The sequence below is a fragment of the Malaya genurostris genome, chromosome 2 (genome assembly GCF_030247185.1).
Source record: "Malaya genurostris strain Urasoe2022 chromosome 2, Malgen_1.1, whole genome shotgun sequence".
Classification (NCBI taxonomy): domain Eukaryota; kingdom Metazoa; phylum Arthropoda; class Insecta; order Diptera; family Culicidae; genus Malaya; species Malaya genurostris.
This window is the reverse complement of record NC_080571.1, coordinates 104,029,560-104,043,670: the sequence shown is the minus strand read 5'-3', so window position 1 is coordinate 104,043,670 and position 14,111 is coordinate 104,029,560. Positions and strand designations below refer to the sequence as shown.

Genomic DNA, 14,111 nt, shown 5'->3' with positions numbered 1-14,111 from the left:
AACTTCCAAAACGGAACGCACTCATTTTTTCTGAGATGGCTAACGGCTCTGATTTTTTCCGGAATTACAGCATGATGAATGTTTGAAATGTCAAACCATCGTATAGAGCGACGATGTAAAAGTGGTAAAAATTCTTCTAAATTGGACTCAAAATCAATGTTGCTTGAAAATCAAAATATGCAACGAACGCCAATGATCATCGTTCGCTTTCCTTCGGCTTTGTTCGATAACCGCTCTGATACTCGGACTTGTCCGCATATTCGGGTGCGAACGAAGCCGAATTTCATGATGAAATTTATGCTATTCTCATAAATAGCAGAACATACATGTACATGTCTTTCTGGTTACAATTCTAAGATACAGTTTTATTTATTAACGTAACGCGACTACTAAGGTAACGGTCCCCCATTCATATCAGCTCCTGTAGTCATCTCATATACGAAACGGAAAGTAATTCTCTAGCCGCTATGACAATAGTATAGCACAATTGTCGGTATTGCTTCTTGGCGCCGAAGCAAATATATTGTGTCCGATTTTATCACAATTGGTTGATTTAATGTCGAGTAATCAGCAAAATAACATGGCGACTCTACTAATGAGATGACTATTGGTTCAATAGCCCTATTGGATACATAAAGATTTTGAATAGGAATTGGGTAATGTATAGTGCGAATACTACGTTTCTCCATCATAGAGACAGAATACGAAATAATGAGTGACATAACGTGTTAACTCCAATGGATTCATCGGTAAAATTTTTAAATGACTGTGGATCAACGGGATCAATATACTAAATGTGCAATCGAGGACACGTTTAGGGTTACCGCCATGTTAACTTCTCTTATCCCAACTAGACTGCAAGCAAAACCCATTTAAACGTGAGCGATGGGTTGGGGTAAACTGAAACTGATCATACGCCAATAAAACTGTTTCGACGATTAGAAACGTGAATTATGGTTTTATTGTTACTTCAAATCGGTATACCAATTTAAAATCTTAATATCAATACATTATGTTTATTTTATATCACTCGAGTCTCTTCTAATTTCCATTCATTTTCCAAGTGTACTTTCCATTACTTTTTTGGGCTAGGCCCGGCAACTAGCTCTAGCCCCGACACTGCCTGGGCGAGGCCCGGGCAGGTGGTCACTCTAGACATGTTAGACTGATGCTGTTTAGCATGAGTATATATATTTATAATTGATGAGCTTTGACAATCGAAATATGGGTTCTCGAGCAAGATGCACGGAGAACGGTCCTAGCCGTATATGGTGACACCACAAAAACGAAAAAATATATGAGCTCTTGAGCACGCTGTTACTCAATATATGAACTGATTTCTGCTCACGTGAAACTGCTTTGCTAATAGTTAAATAAAAACATATCTTCTTTAAGATTTAATCAGTATATTTCATACTATGGTAAAATGTCGCCTTTAAGGCCACGATGGTTTTTCACCCTCCTTCAGTATTCTGCCATACAATGCGCTTTTATCACGGAACATCGTCATACGCTCAGTTTCTTTGCAGTCTAAAAACCATCCGAATCCAAATCCGGCCAAAGGAATAAAGACCAAAACGTACTGTTTTGTGATTCCAAAAACCATTTTACTGATGTTGCTGCTGCTGTTGGCTCAGTTTCCACTTACGAGTGTGCGTATAATCTGCAGCAATAGAGCTAATAGTCAATGCTGGAAAAATTATAACAACACGATAGCGTCGCCAAAGGCTTAATAAGGACATGAATCTGAAAATATATTCCGATAATATTAGTATAACATTAACAATGCTGTTTGAAAATGAAAATATTCATACTCAACGAATTACGCAAACAATGTTATGGCACAGTCTATACCAGTGGTGCCAGGTAAAAATTTTACACCAACATTTGGAAAAAATTTTTCTCACTCAATACTGCAATGAAAGTGAATGATTTAATTTGTTGAGCGAATAAAAAAGCATGGCTTCAAAAATTTCAAGTTCTACAATCTCAAAAACCACGAATATCTGCAAAAAGTATTCGAATACCCGCAACATTCAAATATATTAAAACGTATAACTGCTAACTGGCATCTCTGACCTTCATACAAAGTGCATCTAAAAGTAATTGATAGAGATGCGAAATTATATACTCTCAATAAAAAGTAATTACATTCGGATTGAATGAAATCGTGGATAGGAGAATACAGCACTTTTCAACATGAGGGCGAAATTCGCAAAAAATTTTCAAAAATTTTCTCATGTTGCTGCCCGCATAAATAAAAAAGGCAACTAGTATAGTTCAAATTATATAAAAATCTTTTGTGTTGTGGTAACCTCATTTGTTTGGTAAGTGTTTGATTCAACTACAAGGTATTGTGCACAGATGATATGATTTTTTGTTGTAATATAGTATGTGGTTATTTTATATGCTGTAATAACAAAAAAAGCAGGAGATTTAAATAATTATAAGATCTTCTGTTGAACCATCTGACATGAATTCACTATGGCTTTTATCGTTGTAGTATAGTTTTTTATGCCTTTATTTAATAATGCTTCAACTATCTACTGCATTAAATGAGCGAATTGCAAATTTTTTTTCACGTCAGCTCACTGAATTATTCTAATCCACATTTGGAGTAGCTCTATCTGCTATGGAACATTTATTTATTTCTAAATATAGCAGCAATACATTGTGACCCATCATACACATTTTTATATGTAATTTTACACTCATTGCTACAAGTGTATTTTGAATTTATGAGCAATTCGAAATCTTGGATTACAGAACACGTTGAATTTAATAATTGATTATTACGTCGTCGAATTGATAAAATATATTCTTTGGCCTAACTCTACATCACACACGAGGATATTTTTTCACTTGTTACAAACCGGTACAATAAATTACTGAGATTTATAATGCCTGAAAAGAGGCACAAATATGATGATGTATGATTACTGTATGACCATCTGTATCGTCCAGTATTAGTCAAAACTTGTTTTCGTTCGGCACGTCAGGAAAGACTTAGCACTTCGGTGCTTATTACAAGTGTGTTGCAAATAACAATAACTTTACGTCTGCTTAGCGGTTCAAATTTAACTGTTTAAGTTCGCAGTAAGCAGTTCAATAAAAAAAAATGGAACGGAACAACAATTTATTCTCGAAATACCATTCCTGTTAATGTAAAGATATGGTTCCGATTTATTCGGGCTATCATAAAGCCTTAAGCGGCCCTTACACGAGCATTATCAATGTCATTTTCTATGATCACTAAGCAATAAAATTCCTAATTTGCATGGAACTCGTCATTACTGCACTTTACAAGCGGATATTACAGGAATACTATAATTGTCATTTTTAATTATTACTAAAGTAATGCCATTCCAAATTTGTATGAGAAATTCATCATTACTGCCCATACACGTTCATCAAAAATGACATTACTTTTTAGTAATGACACTTTTAATGATCGTGTAAGCACAAACTAACAGACATGACAGTATGAGTAAATTCTTATTAAAATAATTTATCGTGATGCTCTAGTTCCACCTATATTGTACTGCGCTAACTATTTACTATCTGTACAACCCTTGTGTTATGTACAAGTTTTTTACTAGTTGGTTTCCCCTCGTTTGTCAACACCGATCAGCTGCTTGCAGGAATGCCTGATTTCATCAAAATATTTGAAAATGAATCGTCACAATAAATTATTGGATTACGTTGATAATATATTTAACTTTTTCGCGATGTTGGAAGGTAACCATTTATTTGACTCAACGTTGTTCATCTAGACTATTTTTTATTGTGTTGGTAGTTTTAACCCGAAATTAAGTGACAGCAGACCAGAAGCAAGTAAATATTGTAACAAAACGGGTTCAATTTTGTATTGCGTTGGAGGATTAGAAGTAGGCACAATTATGTATATAGTTTTGGCAATATGTGTTAAAACTGTATCCTGCATGAAATTCGCATGGACGTATACGAATCAATACATTACAGGTAATTCTGTATAAATGGCAACTCTGTTGGTAAATAAAAAAATAAACACAGTCTAGATGACAGACAGGATGTTTTCGATAGGGTAACGTGGTGCCATCATGACACATGTGAGTACTGTCCCAACTAAAGGAATATTCGAAATGACCGTTAAAATGATTGAAGAATCTTATTTGAGTGTCCTGTCTGTTAGTCTGTGGTGTAAGGGCCGCTACACGTTCATTAAAATTACATTATTTTTTTGTGTTGACACTTAATGATCGTGTAAGGTCCGCTTTATAGCGGATGAGATGTCCACCCCGATTCTGCAATCCGACGGTTTGTGATACGAACGAATCTACACTTTCGTTCGAGTTCAAATTTTGCATTCTTTATTCCGTTCGACTTGTATGATTCGATCAACCCGTGGACAACTTGACAGCTCCTATACATCGATAATATAAGAAAAAGTTTTGGTTCTCTGGTTCCACAATGGCGTCGTAAATGGAATAACATTTGGAAATAACGTATCTGTTTTTCGAAAATCTGCGGTTTAAATTTTTGTATTCAAATAAGTAAAATAAATCTTGCTAGCATTTCTTGACAATAATAAAATAATTATGATGATAAGTTACTATGGTTTAGTATAAGTATAATTTTTCTTTTTTCATCAATAGAAGGCTTAAAAGTAGTTCAGTATCACATTTCAATGAACAATGAACGTGAAGTAATTTTTTCTGCTGAATCTTGTAGAACAATACTACTAATTTGCAAACCAAAATTAAATCTATGGTTCCCTTATTTTTATCCGAGTCGTTAGAAGATCATCCAATGATAACAAATACTCCTACAAATGGCTAATAATTCCTTGCGTTTTCATTGATACGACTAAATACGTTAGGTACTCTATGGTCGCACACCACATTTCAAAAAACACTTCATTTCTAATTCTATCAATTAATATAAATAGTTATCTTTTCAGAACTTAAAGAAGACGTTGGGCAGAGTGAATTAAAAGATAGAAATATTACAAAATACACATGTTTGGAGATTTATGACGTTGTTATTGATGAATTTATTGCTATGCAGCGCTGTTAGAAAAAATCTTAATATTTTCATTTCATTCAGGAGTTCTTGCGTGAGTCACAATATGAAAGTTACGCTCCTTTTAAATATATTGCTAGACGCATACACAGTGACCGCAAATAACGTAATGAAGTACAGGTTTCTCTTGTAATCTTTTTGTTTCGTAATTCATTGCAACCGTATTGCTTAGGTACACTAGCGCCGTCCTGAATTCAGTGGAACATATATGAAACAGGCTCATTTCTGATAGGTTGTGTATGGGTTGGATTCAGCCATCTGACACCGGTATATGAGCACCAGCCATTTGAAAGTATACCGATTACGTTGAGCCCCTCGCGTTTCGAGCCCCGAACACTGCGATGTTTTGATACTCATCGCGACTCTCAAATTGTGAAAATTATCTCCACTTAATATCCCAAAACACTGTCTGCTATATTTTAGGTAAACCAACAAGTTATTGTGAGAGAGTCGACACAAAATTCACTAATTTTCGTGCACTAAGCAAGGTAAACGCATTAAACAAATGCATTACTGTTTGTTTGTTTACGTTTCAATCAGCTGATTTTGAAGTTCCGATTTTGATCTCATCAAGATGGCGTCGTGACTGGGGGCCGGTTGGATTCGATCGACTCTCGTTCGGGAACACTTGAAATTTCGAACACTAACCATCAAAGCTGTCAACACTTACACGTTCTATATTATTTATATCAAATACAAATTATAATACGGAGTACTCCGGCAAATTTTCGAGGACACGTTTTGCGTTATGCGGTACACTATAAGAGTACACTGTCAAAGTGACAAAGAACTTTAGTGAATTTTCTGTATAACTGGCAATGCTGAACGTTTTTTTTTTTTTTTTTTTTTTCAAATAAAATTTTTATTAGGCTCATTTGCTTTAGCTTAACGTGGCCGATTGTCTTGTTGTTAGGGAGAGAGAAAGGGATGCCGTATTACGGGGCGGCATACTCCCCAGTTAGTAAGGGGACATAGGGAGGGTGGGACCTACACAGTATTGAATTGAAATTTGAATACATCATTGGTTTGTGGCATACATCTTTTAGACACATTTTGCGTTCGATGAATCTTCATGTTTTTCAGCTTGTAGCAATGAAGAGATTATTCTGGATTGGGATGCTTCGTTGGTGTGTTCTGACGTTGATGTGACGTTTTTGGGTAGCTTCCAGCAACTCAGTCAGTTCAAGGCAGGTGCATGCTCCGAAGCATCGTTTACACAGGCCATACTTCCAGCAACGTAAAGAAGAGTGCGGTAGAGCTGTAGACGAGAAAGAGATAGGGAGAGCACTAAATTTGAGCATTGATAGTTTTCAAGAAGTTATAGATGAGAGTCATATAAGGAAGATTTCGAGTTGTCAAGACGTCGCGGACTGGTACGAAGGGTGGTATACCTCGGGCCCGAAGGGAACCTATGAGTTGGGACCTGGCATCACAATACTCGACACATGTCCAAACAACATGTTCGATGTCATGATAACCCTCACCGCAAACGCAGACACCACTCTCAGCGAGCCCCACACGACGGAGATGCGCACTGAACATATAATGATTAGACATGAGCCTTGACATTACACGAATAAAGTCTCGGCTCACGTCCAACCCCCGGAACCAAGCTTTCGTCGATACCTGTGGGATTATTGAGTGTAACCATCGTCCCAGAGTTCCACTATTCCATGTATTCTGCCAGCTAGCTAGAGTTTTCTGACGACAGCAACTGAAAAATTCATTGAAGCAGATTGGTCTTTCATAGATATCACCTTCTAGTGCGCCCACCTTGGCTAACGAGTCCGCCCTCTCATTGCCCCGTATGGAACAATGTGAGGGGACCCAAACCAAGGTAATCTGGTATGATTTTGCAGATAAAGCACTCAATTGTTCCCGTATTTTCCCCAGGAAATACGGTGAGTGCTTTCCAGGCTTCACTGAACGGAGAGCCTCAATGGAACTGATACTGTCCGATACAATGAAGTAGTGATCTGTGGGCAGAGTGTCAATGATCTCAAGGGTATACTGAATTGCAGCTAGTTCTGCGACGTAAACTGAAGCTGGATCACTGAGTTTATAGGAAGCGGTGAAATTTACATTGAATATACCGAAGCCAGTGGACCCGTCTAGATATGATCCGTCAGTGTAAAACATTTTATTACAGTCGACTTCTTTAAATTTATTATTAAAAATTTTTGGGATCTCTTGAGGGCGTACAGGATCCGGGATTCCACGAATTTCTTCTTTCATGGATGTGTCGAAAAACACAGTAGAATTAGAAGTATCCACAAAATGAACACGATTGGGAACAAACGAAGAAGGATTTATATTCTGAGCCATGTAGTCAAAATACAAGGACATAAAACGGGTTTGTGAATTAAGCTCGACGAGCTTTTCAAAGTTTTCTATCACCATCGGATTCAAAATGTCGCATCGGATTAGCAGTCGATATGAGAGATCCCAGAACCTGTTTTTCAACGGTAAGACGCCCGCCAGCACTTCAAGACTCATCGTATGGGTTGATTGCATGCAACCCAAGGCAATACGTAAACAACGATACTGAATTCTTTCCAGTTTAATGAAATGAATATTCGTAGCGGAGCGGAAACAGAAACATCCATATTCCATTACTGACAATATCGTCGTTTTGTACAACCTGATCAGGTCTCCTGGGTGAGAGCCCCACCAAGTTCCGGTTATTGTACGAAGGAAATTGATTCTCTGTAGGCATTTTCGTTTCAAATACCTAATGTGACATCCCCAGGTACCTTTGGAATCGAACCAGACCCCGAGATATTTAAATGTGAAAACCTGAGCTATGGTTTCACCCCCTAGTTGAAGCTGTAATTGCGCAGGTTCTCGCTTCCTTGAAAATACAACCAGCTCAGTTTTCTCCGTAGAGAACTCGATACCGATTTGAAAAGCCCATGTCGACAAGTTGTCGAGGGTATCTTGCAATGGTCCTTGGAGATCGACAGCTTTGGGTCCTATAATAGACACAACACTGTCGTCGGCAAGTTGTCTTAGCGTGCAAGATGTGTTGATACATTCATCAATGTTATTTACGTAAAAGTTGTATAAAAGGGGGCTTAAGCATGAGCCCTGAGGAAGACCCATGTAACTGAATCGCTTTGTCGTCAAATCACCATGCTCAAAATGCATGTGTTTCTCGGACAATAGATTATATAAAAAGTTGTTCAAAACTGGTGAAAGACCATGCTGATGCAACTTCTCAGATAGAACGTTAATGGAAACTGAATCGAATGCCCCCTTGATGTCGAGGAAAACTGATGCCATTTGTTCTTTACGAGCAAATGCCATTTGAATTTCTGTTGAGAGCAACGCTAGACAATCGTTCGTTCCTTTGCCCCTGCGGAACCCAAATTGTGTACCTGAAAGCAATCCATTTGTTTCGACCCAATTGTCTAGACGGAAGAGAATCATTTTCTCCAACAATTTCCGAATACAGGAAAGCATAGCAATCGGCCGATACGAATTGTGATCGGAGGCTGGTTTTCCAGGTTTTTGAATAGTAATAACTCTCACTTCTCTCCATTCGTGTGGGACAATATTACCCTCGAGGAACTTGTTGAATAAATTCAACAAGCGCCTTTTGGCAGAGTCGGGCAGATTTTTCAACAAGTTGAATTTAATTCTGTCTAACCCCGGGGCTCTATTGTTACACGACAAGAGCGCAAGTGAGAACTCTACCATCGAAAACGGTGTTTCGTTTGTATTCAATGTCGCGACGCGGGATATCTTCTGTTCCGGAACAGAATCAGGACATACTTTCTTAGCGAAATCAAATATCCAGCGGTTAGAATATTCCTCGCTTTCGTTCGCGTGATTTCGATTGCGCATGCGACGGGCCGTATTCCAAAGAGTGCTCATTGCTGTTTCTCTCGTTAATCCGTCAACAAACCTTCGCCAGTAACCGCGTTTCTTAGCTTTAATCAGACTTTTCATTTGAAATTCTAACGCCGCGTATTTCCGATAATTATCTGGAGTTCCGTTCCTTCTAAACGAGATGAAGGCTGAAGCTTTTTTCGTTTTCAGCTCTGAGCACTCTTTGTCCCACCATGGGTTGGGAGAACGCATACTAGTTTGCGCGCTAGGTACTCGTTTCGTCTGAGCTTGAATTGCGGTGTCAAGAATCAAGCCAGCCAAAAATGTATACTCTTCCTCCGGAGGAAGCTCCTGTGATGTTTCCAGTTTCTCAGACATCGAGCTCGCGTAACGTTTCCAATCAATGTTTCGTGTGAAATCGTACGAAACATTGATTGTTTCCGATGGTCTTCCACGGTTGGTGATAGAAACTATGATCGGCAAGTGATCGCTACCGTGAGGATCACAGATTACCTTCCACTTGCAATCTAACTGTAGCGAAGTCGAGCAAAGGGATAAATCCAGCGCACTTGGTTGTGCTGGTGGTCTAGGGTTCCGTGTCATTTCTCCCGTGTTTAGAATTGTCAAATTGAAGTTGTCACACAGATCTTGAATTAACGAAGAACGATTATCATCATATAAGCAGCCCCATCCTGTACCATGCGAGTTAAAGTCCCCTAAAACCAGCCGCGGTGAAGGAAGAAGTTCTATGATGTCTGCAAGCCGACGATGCCCTATCGAGACTCTGGGAGGAATGTAGATAGAAGCTATACATAGATCTTTGCCTTTAATATTAATTTGGCAAGCAACAACTTCAATTCCCGGTGTCGAGGGGAGGTTAATACGATAAAATGAATAGCACTTTTTAATCCCTAAAAGTACCCCTCCATAAGAGTCTTCTCGGTCCAGGCGGATTATGTTAAAATTATGGAAGTCGAGGTTGATGTTAGAAGTAAGCCAAGTTTCACTCAAGGAGAATACATCGCAATTATGAGTATGTATTAAGTGTTTGAAAGAATCAAGTTTTGGGATGATACTTCTGCAATTCCACTGAAGCACAATGATCATATCTTCGATTCTCAGTGGTAAATTATCCATCAAAAGATACGATCGCTGCAAGGAGGGGCCATTGTTCAGTCAACTGTTTTAAAAATGTCCTTACTGTTGGCAGTAGAGCAGTTAGGAAGCTTTTCAGAGGATCAGTAATATTGAAGGCTGTTAATATCCAGTCCACGATATCAGAAAATTTCAATAATCCAGCGTTTGTTGGATTTTCTGGTTGTGCTTTGGGGTCATTCGGGTTTTTTGATGCCCCAGGAAGTGCTGGGTACTCCTTATCATCCCTAAGTTTTTTGAACCCAGGAGGTGTTTGCTTCGGTTTTGAGTCAGCACTTTTTGTTTCCGTTTGGTTCTTTTGTGACGAAGAGGACAGTCTGAGGCCTTTACGAGGAAGCTTGGGAGAAGCCAGATTTTGTCTTTTCCTGCTTCCTTCAACCTGTGTGTAGGAAGGTCCTTCGCCTGGGTCGTCAGAGGTATCCTCTTCAACTGGCAAGATTGCAAACGGGTTCTCAGGGGTCGATGGAGTGGTTCTTTTTAAGATTTCCGCATAAGAACGTTTGGAACGTTCTTTCACGGATCGCTTCAATTTCTCCGCACGCTGTATGTACGTAGGGCACACCGAAAGATCATGAGGATTCTCCCCGCAGTAGCAACACTTTTCCACTGCTCTTCTGCAGAGATCGTCCTCATGGGCCTCTCCGCATTTGCCGCATCGCAGTTTGTTGCAACAATAGGTTGCCGTATGACCTAGCTGTTTGCAGCTTGTACAATGCATTACCCGCGGTACATACAGCCGAACAGGTAGACGAACTCCACTCACTACCAAATAATTTGGAAGTGCAGATCCGGCAAAAGTCACGCGAAATGAGTCCGATTGGTAAAATTTACCATCTATCGATTTGGAGTGCAATTGCTTGCACTCCAAAATTTTCACTGGTTGAAGGTCGGGGTTTTTGAAACGGCCTACCCCGTCCTTCATCAGATCTTCGATTGTCAGACTTTCGTCACGGACCACACCGTCGATCTCCACCACATGAGACGGGACGTACACGCGGTACTCCTTCGTGAACAACTCGTTGGTAGCAATCCCGTTTGCTTGCTTCAGGTCGGACACAACAACGCGTAACTTGTTTTGCGAAACCTTATCTATTGTTTTTATTGCCGAGTAATGTTTTTCCAGGTCCCGAGCAATATTTAAAACTCTGAGAGACTTTAATTTGGGCCGGAAGTATACCACCCACGGACCCCCCGAGCCATCGTCTTGGTAAACTTTTTGGCGAGCAGGCAATATCTTAAAGGGAGATGGAGGCATCGGAGAGGGAAATGGCATCGGAGAGGGAGATGGTATCGGAGGGGGAGATGGTATCGGAGGGGGAGATGGTATAGGAGGGGTAGATGGCATCTCGGAAGCAAACTCAGCCTCTAAATGTTCTTCGTTCATTCGTTCAGCTTCGCCCTCCTCCGAGACACCCCCACTGTCATCAATATTCATATTTAAAGTGCGGGAGTAAAGAAGTCTCCCGCACTTGAAATGAAAAAGAAAGAAATAAAATGAAAAGAAAATATATGAATAGTAAAAGTTGAAAGAAAAAGTTTGAGAAAATACTTAACAGTATGTCACGGTAAGCTGTTAGGTGAGTTGCTCCTTCACTCCTTCGTTGTGCTTCAGCGTGACCTTGACTCAGGATTTGGCTGCTGTGATGCGGGTAGCAAACAATAGAAATAACTGCTGCCCGAGGATAGCACAATAGCGTCTACTGTCGATACTGATACAAAACCGGTGCACAGACAGAACTCACTTGCGGGGATGCTACTTTTTATCACTTTTATTTAATGCCTATACTACAGCCTCTGCTGTGATAGGCACCTTCGTCTTACCGATGTCGATTGTTAAAAAACGCGTGTGCTCACTTCGAACATTCGGTTACGAATGAATGCTGAACGTTGAAAATCAGTTCGCCATAGTAACTGTTTATTATTATTATAAATAAAAAGGAAAATGTTCAATTCAAATCGAAGAGGATAAATTCTATTGTGATTTGATTTCTAGTTCAATTGAATCTAACAATAATTCGCTAAATTTTCATTGCTTAACTAACCAATATCATAATTATTTTTTGATTATGTATTTTTGCAGGAAATTCACAGCTAAAATGCGGTTTAAGATCAAACTTTTTCTATAGAAACATCCTCGGTGGATTTTAAATAGTTTATGCTAAAAATTACAGAATTATGCTATAAATATATTGATATTATGTAAACATTGCGGACAAAATATATGGAAACTGAAACTGAAGCCCACAATAGAGACAATGGAACAAAGAATACAGCTGAATTATGACACGGTAGATGTTGGTGCAAAATAAATAAAATTAACATTAGATGTGTGCAAAAGATACAATAGTTTCGATTCTTCTGAAGATTTTAATATCCTACAATTTTGATGATGGAATTTTAGTCCGCTTAACGAAAATACCATTCCATTTCTTAGATCTAATGAAAATATTTAGTACCGCATAGTCCATTGATCTATTGTTCGTGTCAAACAACATTCTTATTAATTTTGATCAATTAGTTGGTTAAGCACTGCTTCGTATGACGAATACAAAATTGATCACATTTTACCTGATATCACTATAGCTTTTCAATTCAAGTCAACAGTTTTGATAAATAATGTTTAAGGCCTATTCAAACCTTTCCGGACTGGTTCAGTGCCAGCACAGTTCCGTGCATGAAAGGTAATATTCTCCCAAACGTTTAAATGCGTGTATTCACACTTGTCCGGTACCGTTTTGTGTCGGTACTGAGCCGGATAATTGTGAATACACGTAGTGAAACGTGTGAACAAATATTTCCGTCCATAAACGGAACTGTGCCAGCACTGAACCGGATCAGAAAGGTTTGGATAGACCTTTAGTTAGACCTTCCAGGAGTGATACTCCACATTATCTTGTATGGCCGATGAAAGACTCTTCAAACGAGACGGAAGCGAGGCTCAGACGAATATTCAATGTTAATTAAGACAAGTGTTTAGTTATTTTGGTGAGTTTATAATTCAAACAATAATTTTAAATGTGGTATCATCGCTTATAGTGTGTTGAATCGCATGTTTGCTAACGTAAGATTCAGATAATCGTCAGTAAATTCATATGAATGTAAGATTATTCGCAGATCTCTACACCAATTACAACTATCTTCCATTTCTCTCATGTGTTAGCTCATGGCAAACATCGTATTGTGACAAAATCAAGTCACTAGTCGGAAACAATTCTAATAAAAATAAATTCTCTGGCCACTAGAAACTTCATGCAATCGTTCGTGGTTTGTCCACAAACGAATTTCCAGACATGACAGTCACGATCTTTTTTTGGCACACATCTACGGTCCTCCGTGAAACTGGCACCAATGGTGATAAATTGGTTGCACTACTGAGTTCCCATCATCGCACTCATAATGCAAATGTCAAATCGTGAGAACCCTTTCGATACGTCAGCTCATTTGTACACGCAGAGAAATGGAGCATGTTTGAAAAAACAAAACAGTTAGCAGAATTTTTAATATGATTTATGTTCATGTCAAGCTAGAATATGATTGTTTTGACCCAATTTCTCCCTTAAATATAAAAAATGTTCACTGCTTGATTTGAATCTAAACTTTGGTTTAACCAAACGAAAAATTTATTTGCTCCCAATGAATTTTGTTGTTGAAATAAATTAACTATTTATTACATGTCAACCAAATTTGAATTGACGTTATCGAAATATCCTCATTGACTCAATCCTGCTGTATCTTTATTTCAAGAAAAAATAGGTTTAATTTATCTATGATCTTATTTGTGTACTGATATAACTAAGTTTATTGTTCAAATGAACCGTGATAGTTTTATTTCCAATTGAACAATCCAATCAGCGTGGTCACCACCAGATAGCGTTATGGTGATTGTTTTGACATATCCCATGTATTTAGAAAAATTTTGGACGATTTTTTCAATTTACTTGAGTTTGAAAGAATGCAGATTGCAAATACTTACAAATATGGGTAAGAAAAACGATTATTCACGTGTTGTCATCAAACATATGATTTCAAAATGTCCTATACTCTTGACAATCTAGGATGAAATT

At 38.5% G+C, this 14,111-nt stretch overlaps 2 protein-coding genes across 3 annotated transcripts; both read right to left on the bottom strand.

The window, feature by feature from the left end:
• Positions 1 to 1,386: 1,386 nt before the first annotated feature.
• On the bottom strand, positions 1,387 to 1,606 carry LOC131433121 (NADH dehydrogenase [ubiquinone] 1 beta subcomplex subunit 1). The gene has a single exon (XM_058599941.1). It carries the CDS (start codon positions 1,604 to 1,606, stop codon positions 1,436 to 1,438), a length of 171 nt encoding a protein of 56 aa, XP_058455924.1. The 3' UTR covers positions 1,387 to 1,435.
• Positions 1,387 to 1,961, bottom strand: LOC131433122 (uncharacterized). Of its 2 annotated transcripts, none has more exons than XM_058599944.1 (2): positions 1,820 to 1,961; positions 1,387 to 1,746 (listed from the first exon to the last, which is right to left on the bottom strand). In XM_058599944.1, the coding sequence occupies exon 2, from the start codon at positions 1,740 to 1,742 to the stop codon at positions 1,608 to 1,610; it is 135 nt and encodes a 44-aa protein (XP_058455927.1). In that variant the 5' UTR covers positions 1,743 to 1,746; positions 1,820 to 1,961; the 3' UTR covers positions 1,387 to 1,607. The 2 variants fall into 2 exon arrangements, with proteins under 2 accessions (XP_058455927.1, XP_058455925.1); XM_058599942.1 differs by having other exon boundaries at positions 1,815 to 1,919.
• Positions 1,962 to 14,111: the final 12,150 nt, after the last annotated feature.

Bases quoted from the DNA above. Each gene is read 5' to 3' on its own strand.
- LOC131433122 (XM_058599944.1), bottom strand. From the start codon at position 1,742: ATGTCCTTATTAAGCCTTTGGCGACGCTATCGTGTTGTTATAATTTTT.
- LOC131433121 (XM_058599941.1), bottom strand. From the start codon at position 1,606: ATGGTTTTTGGAATCACAAAACAGTACGTTTTGGTCTTTATTCCTTTG.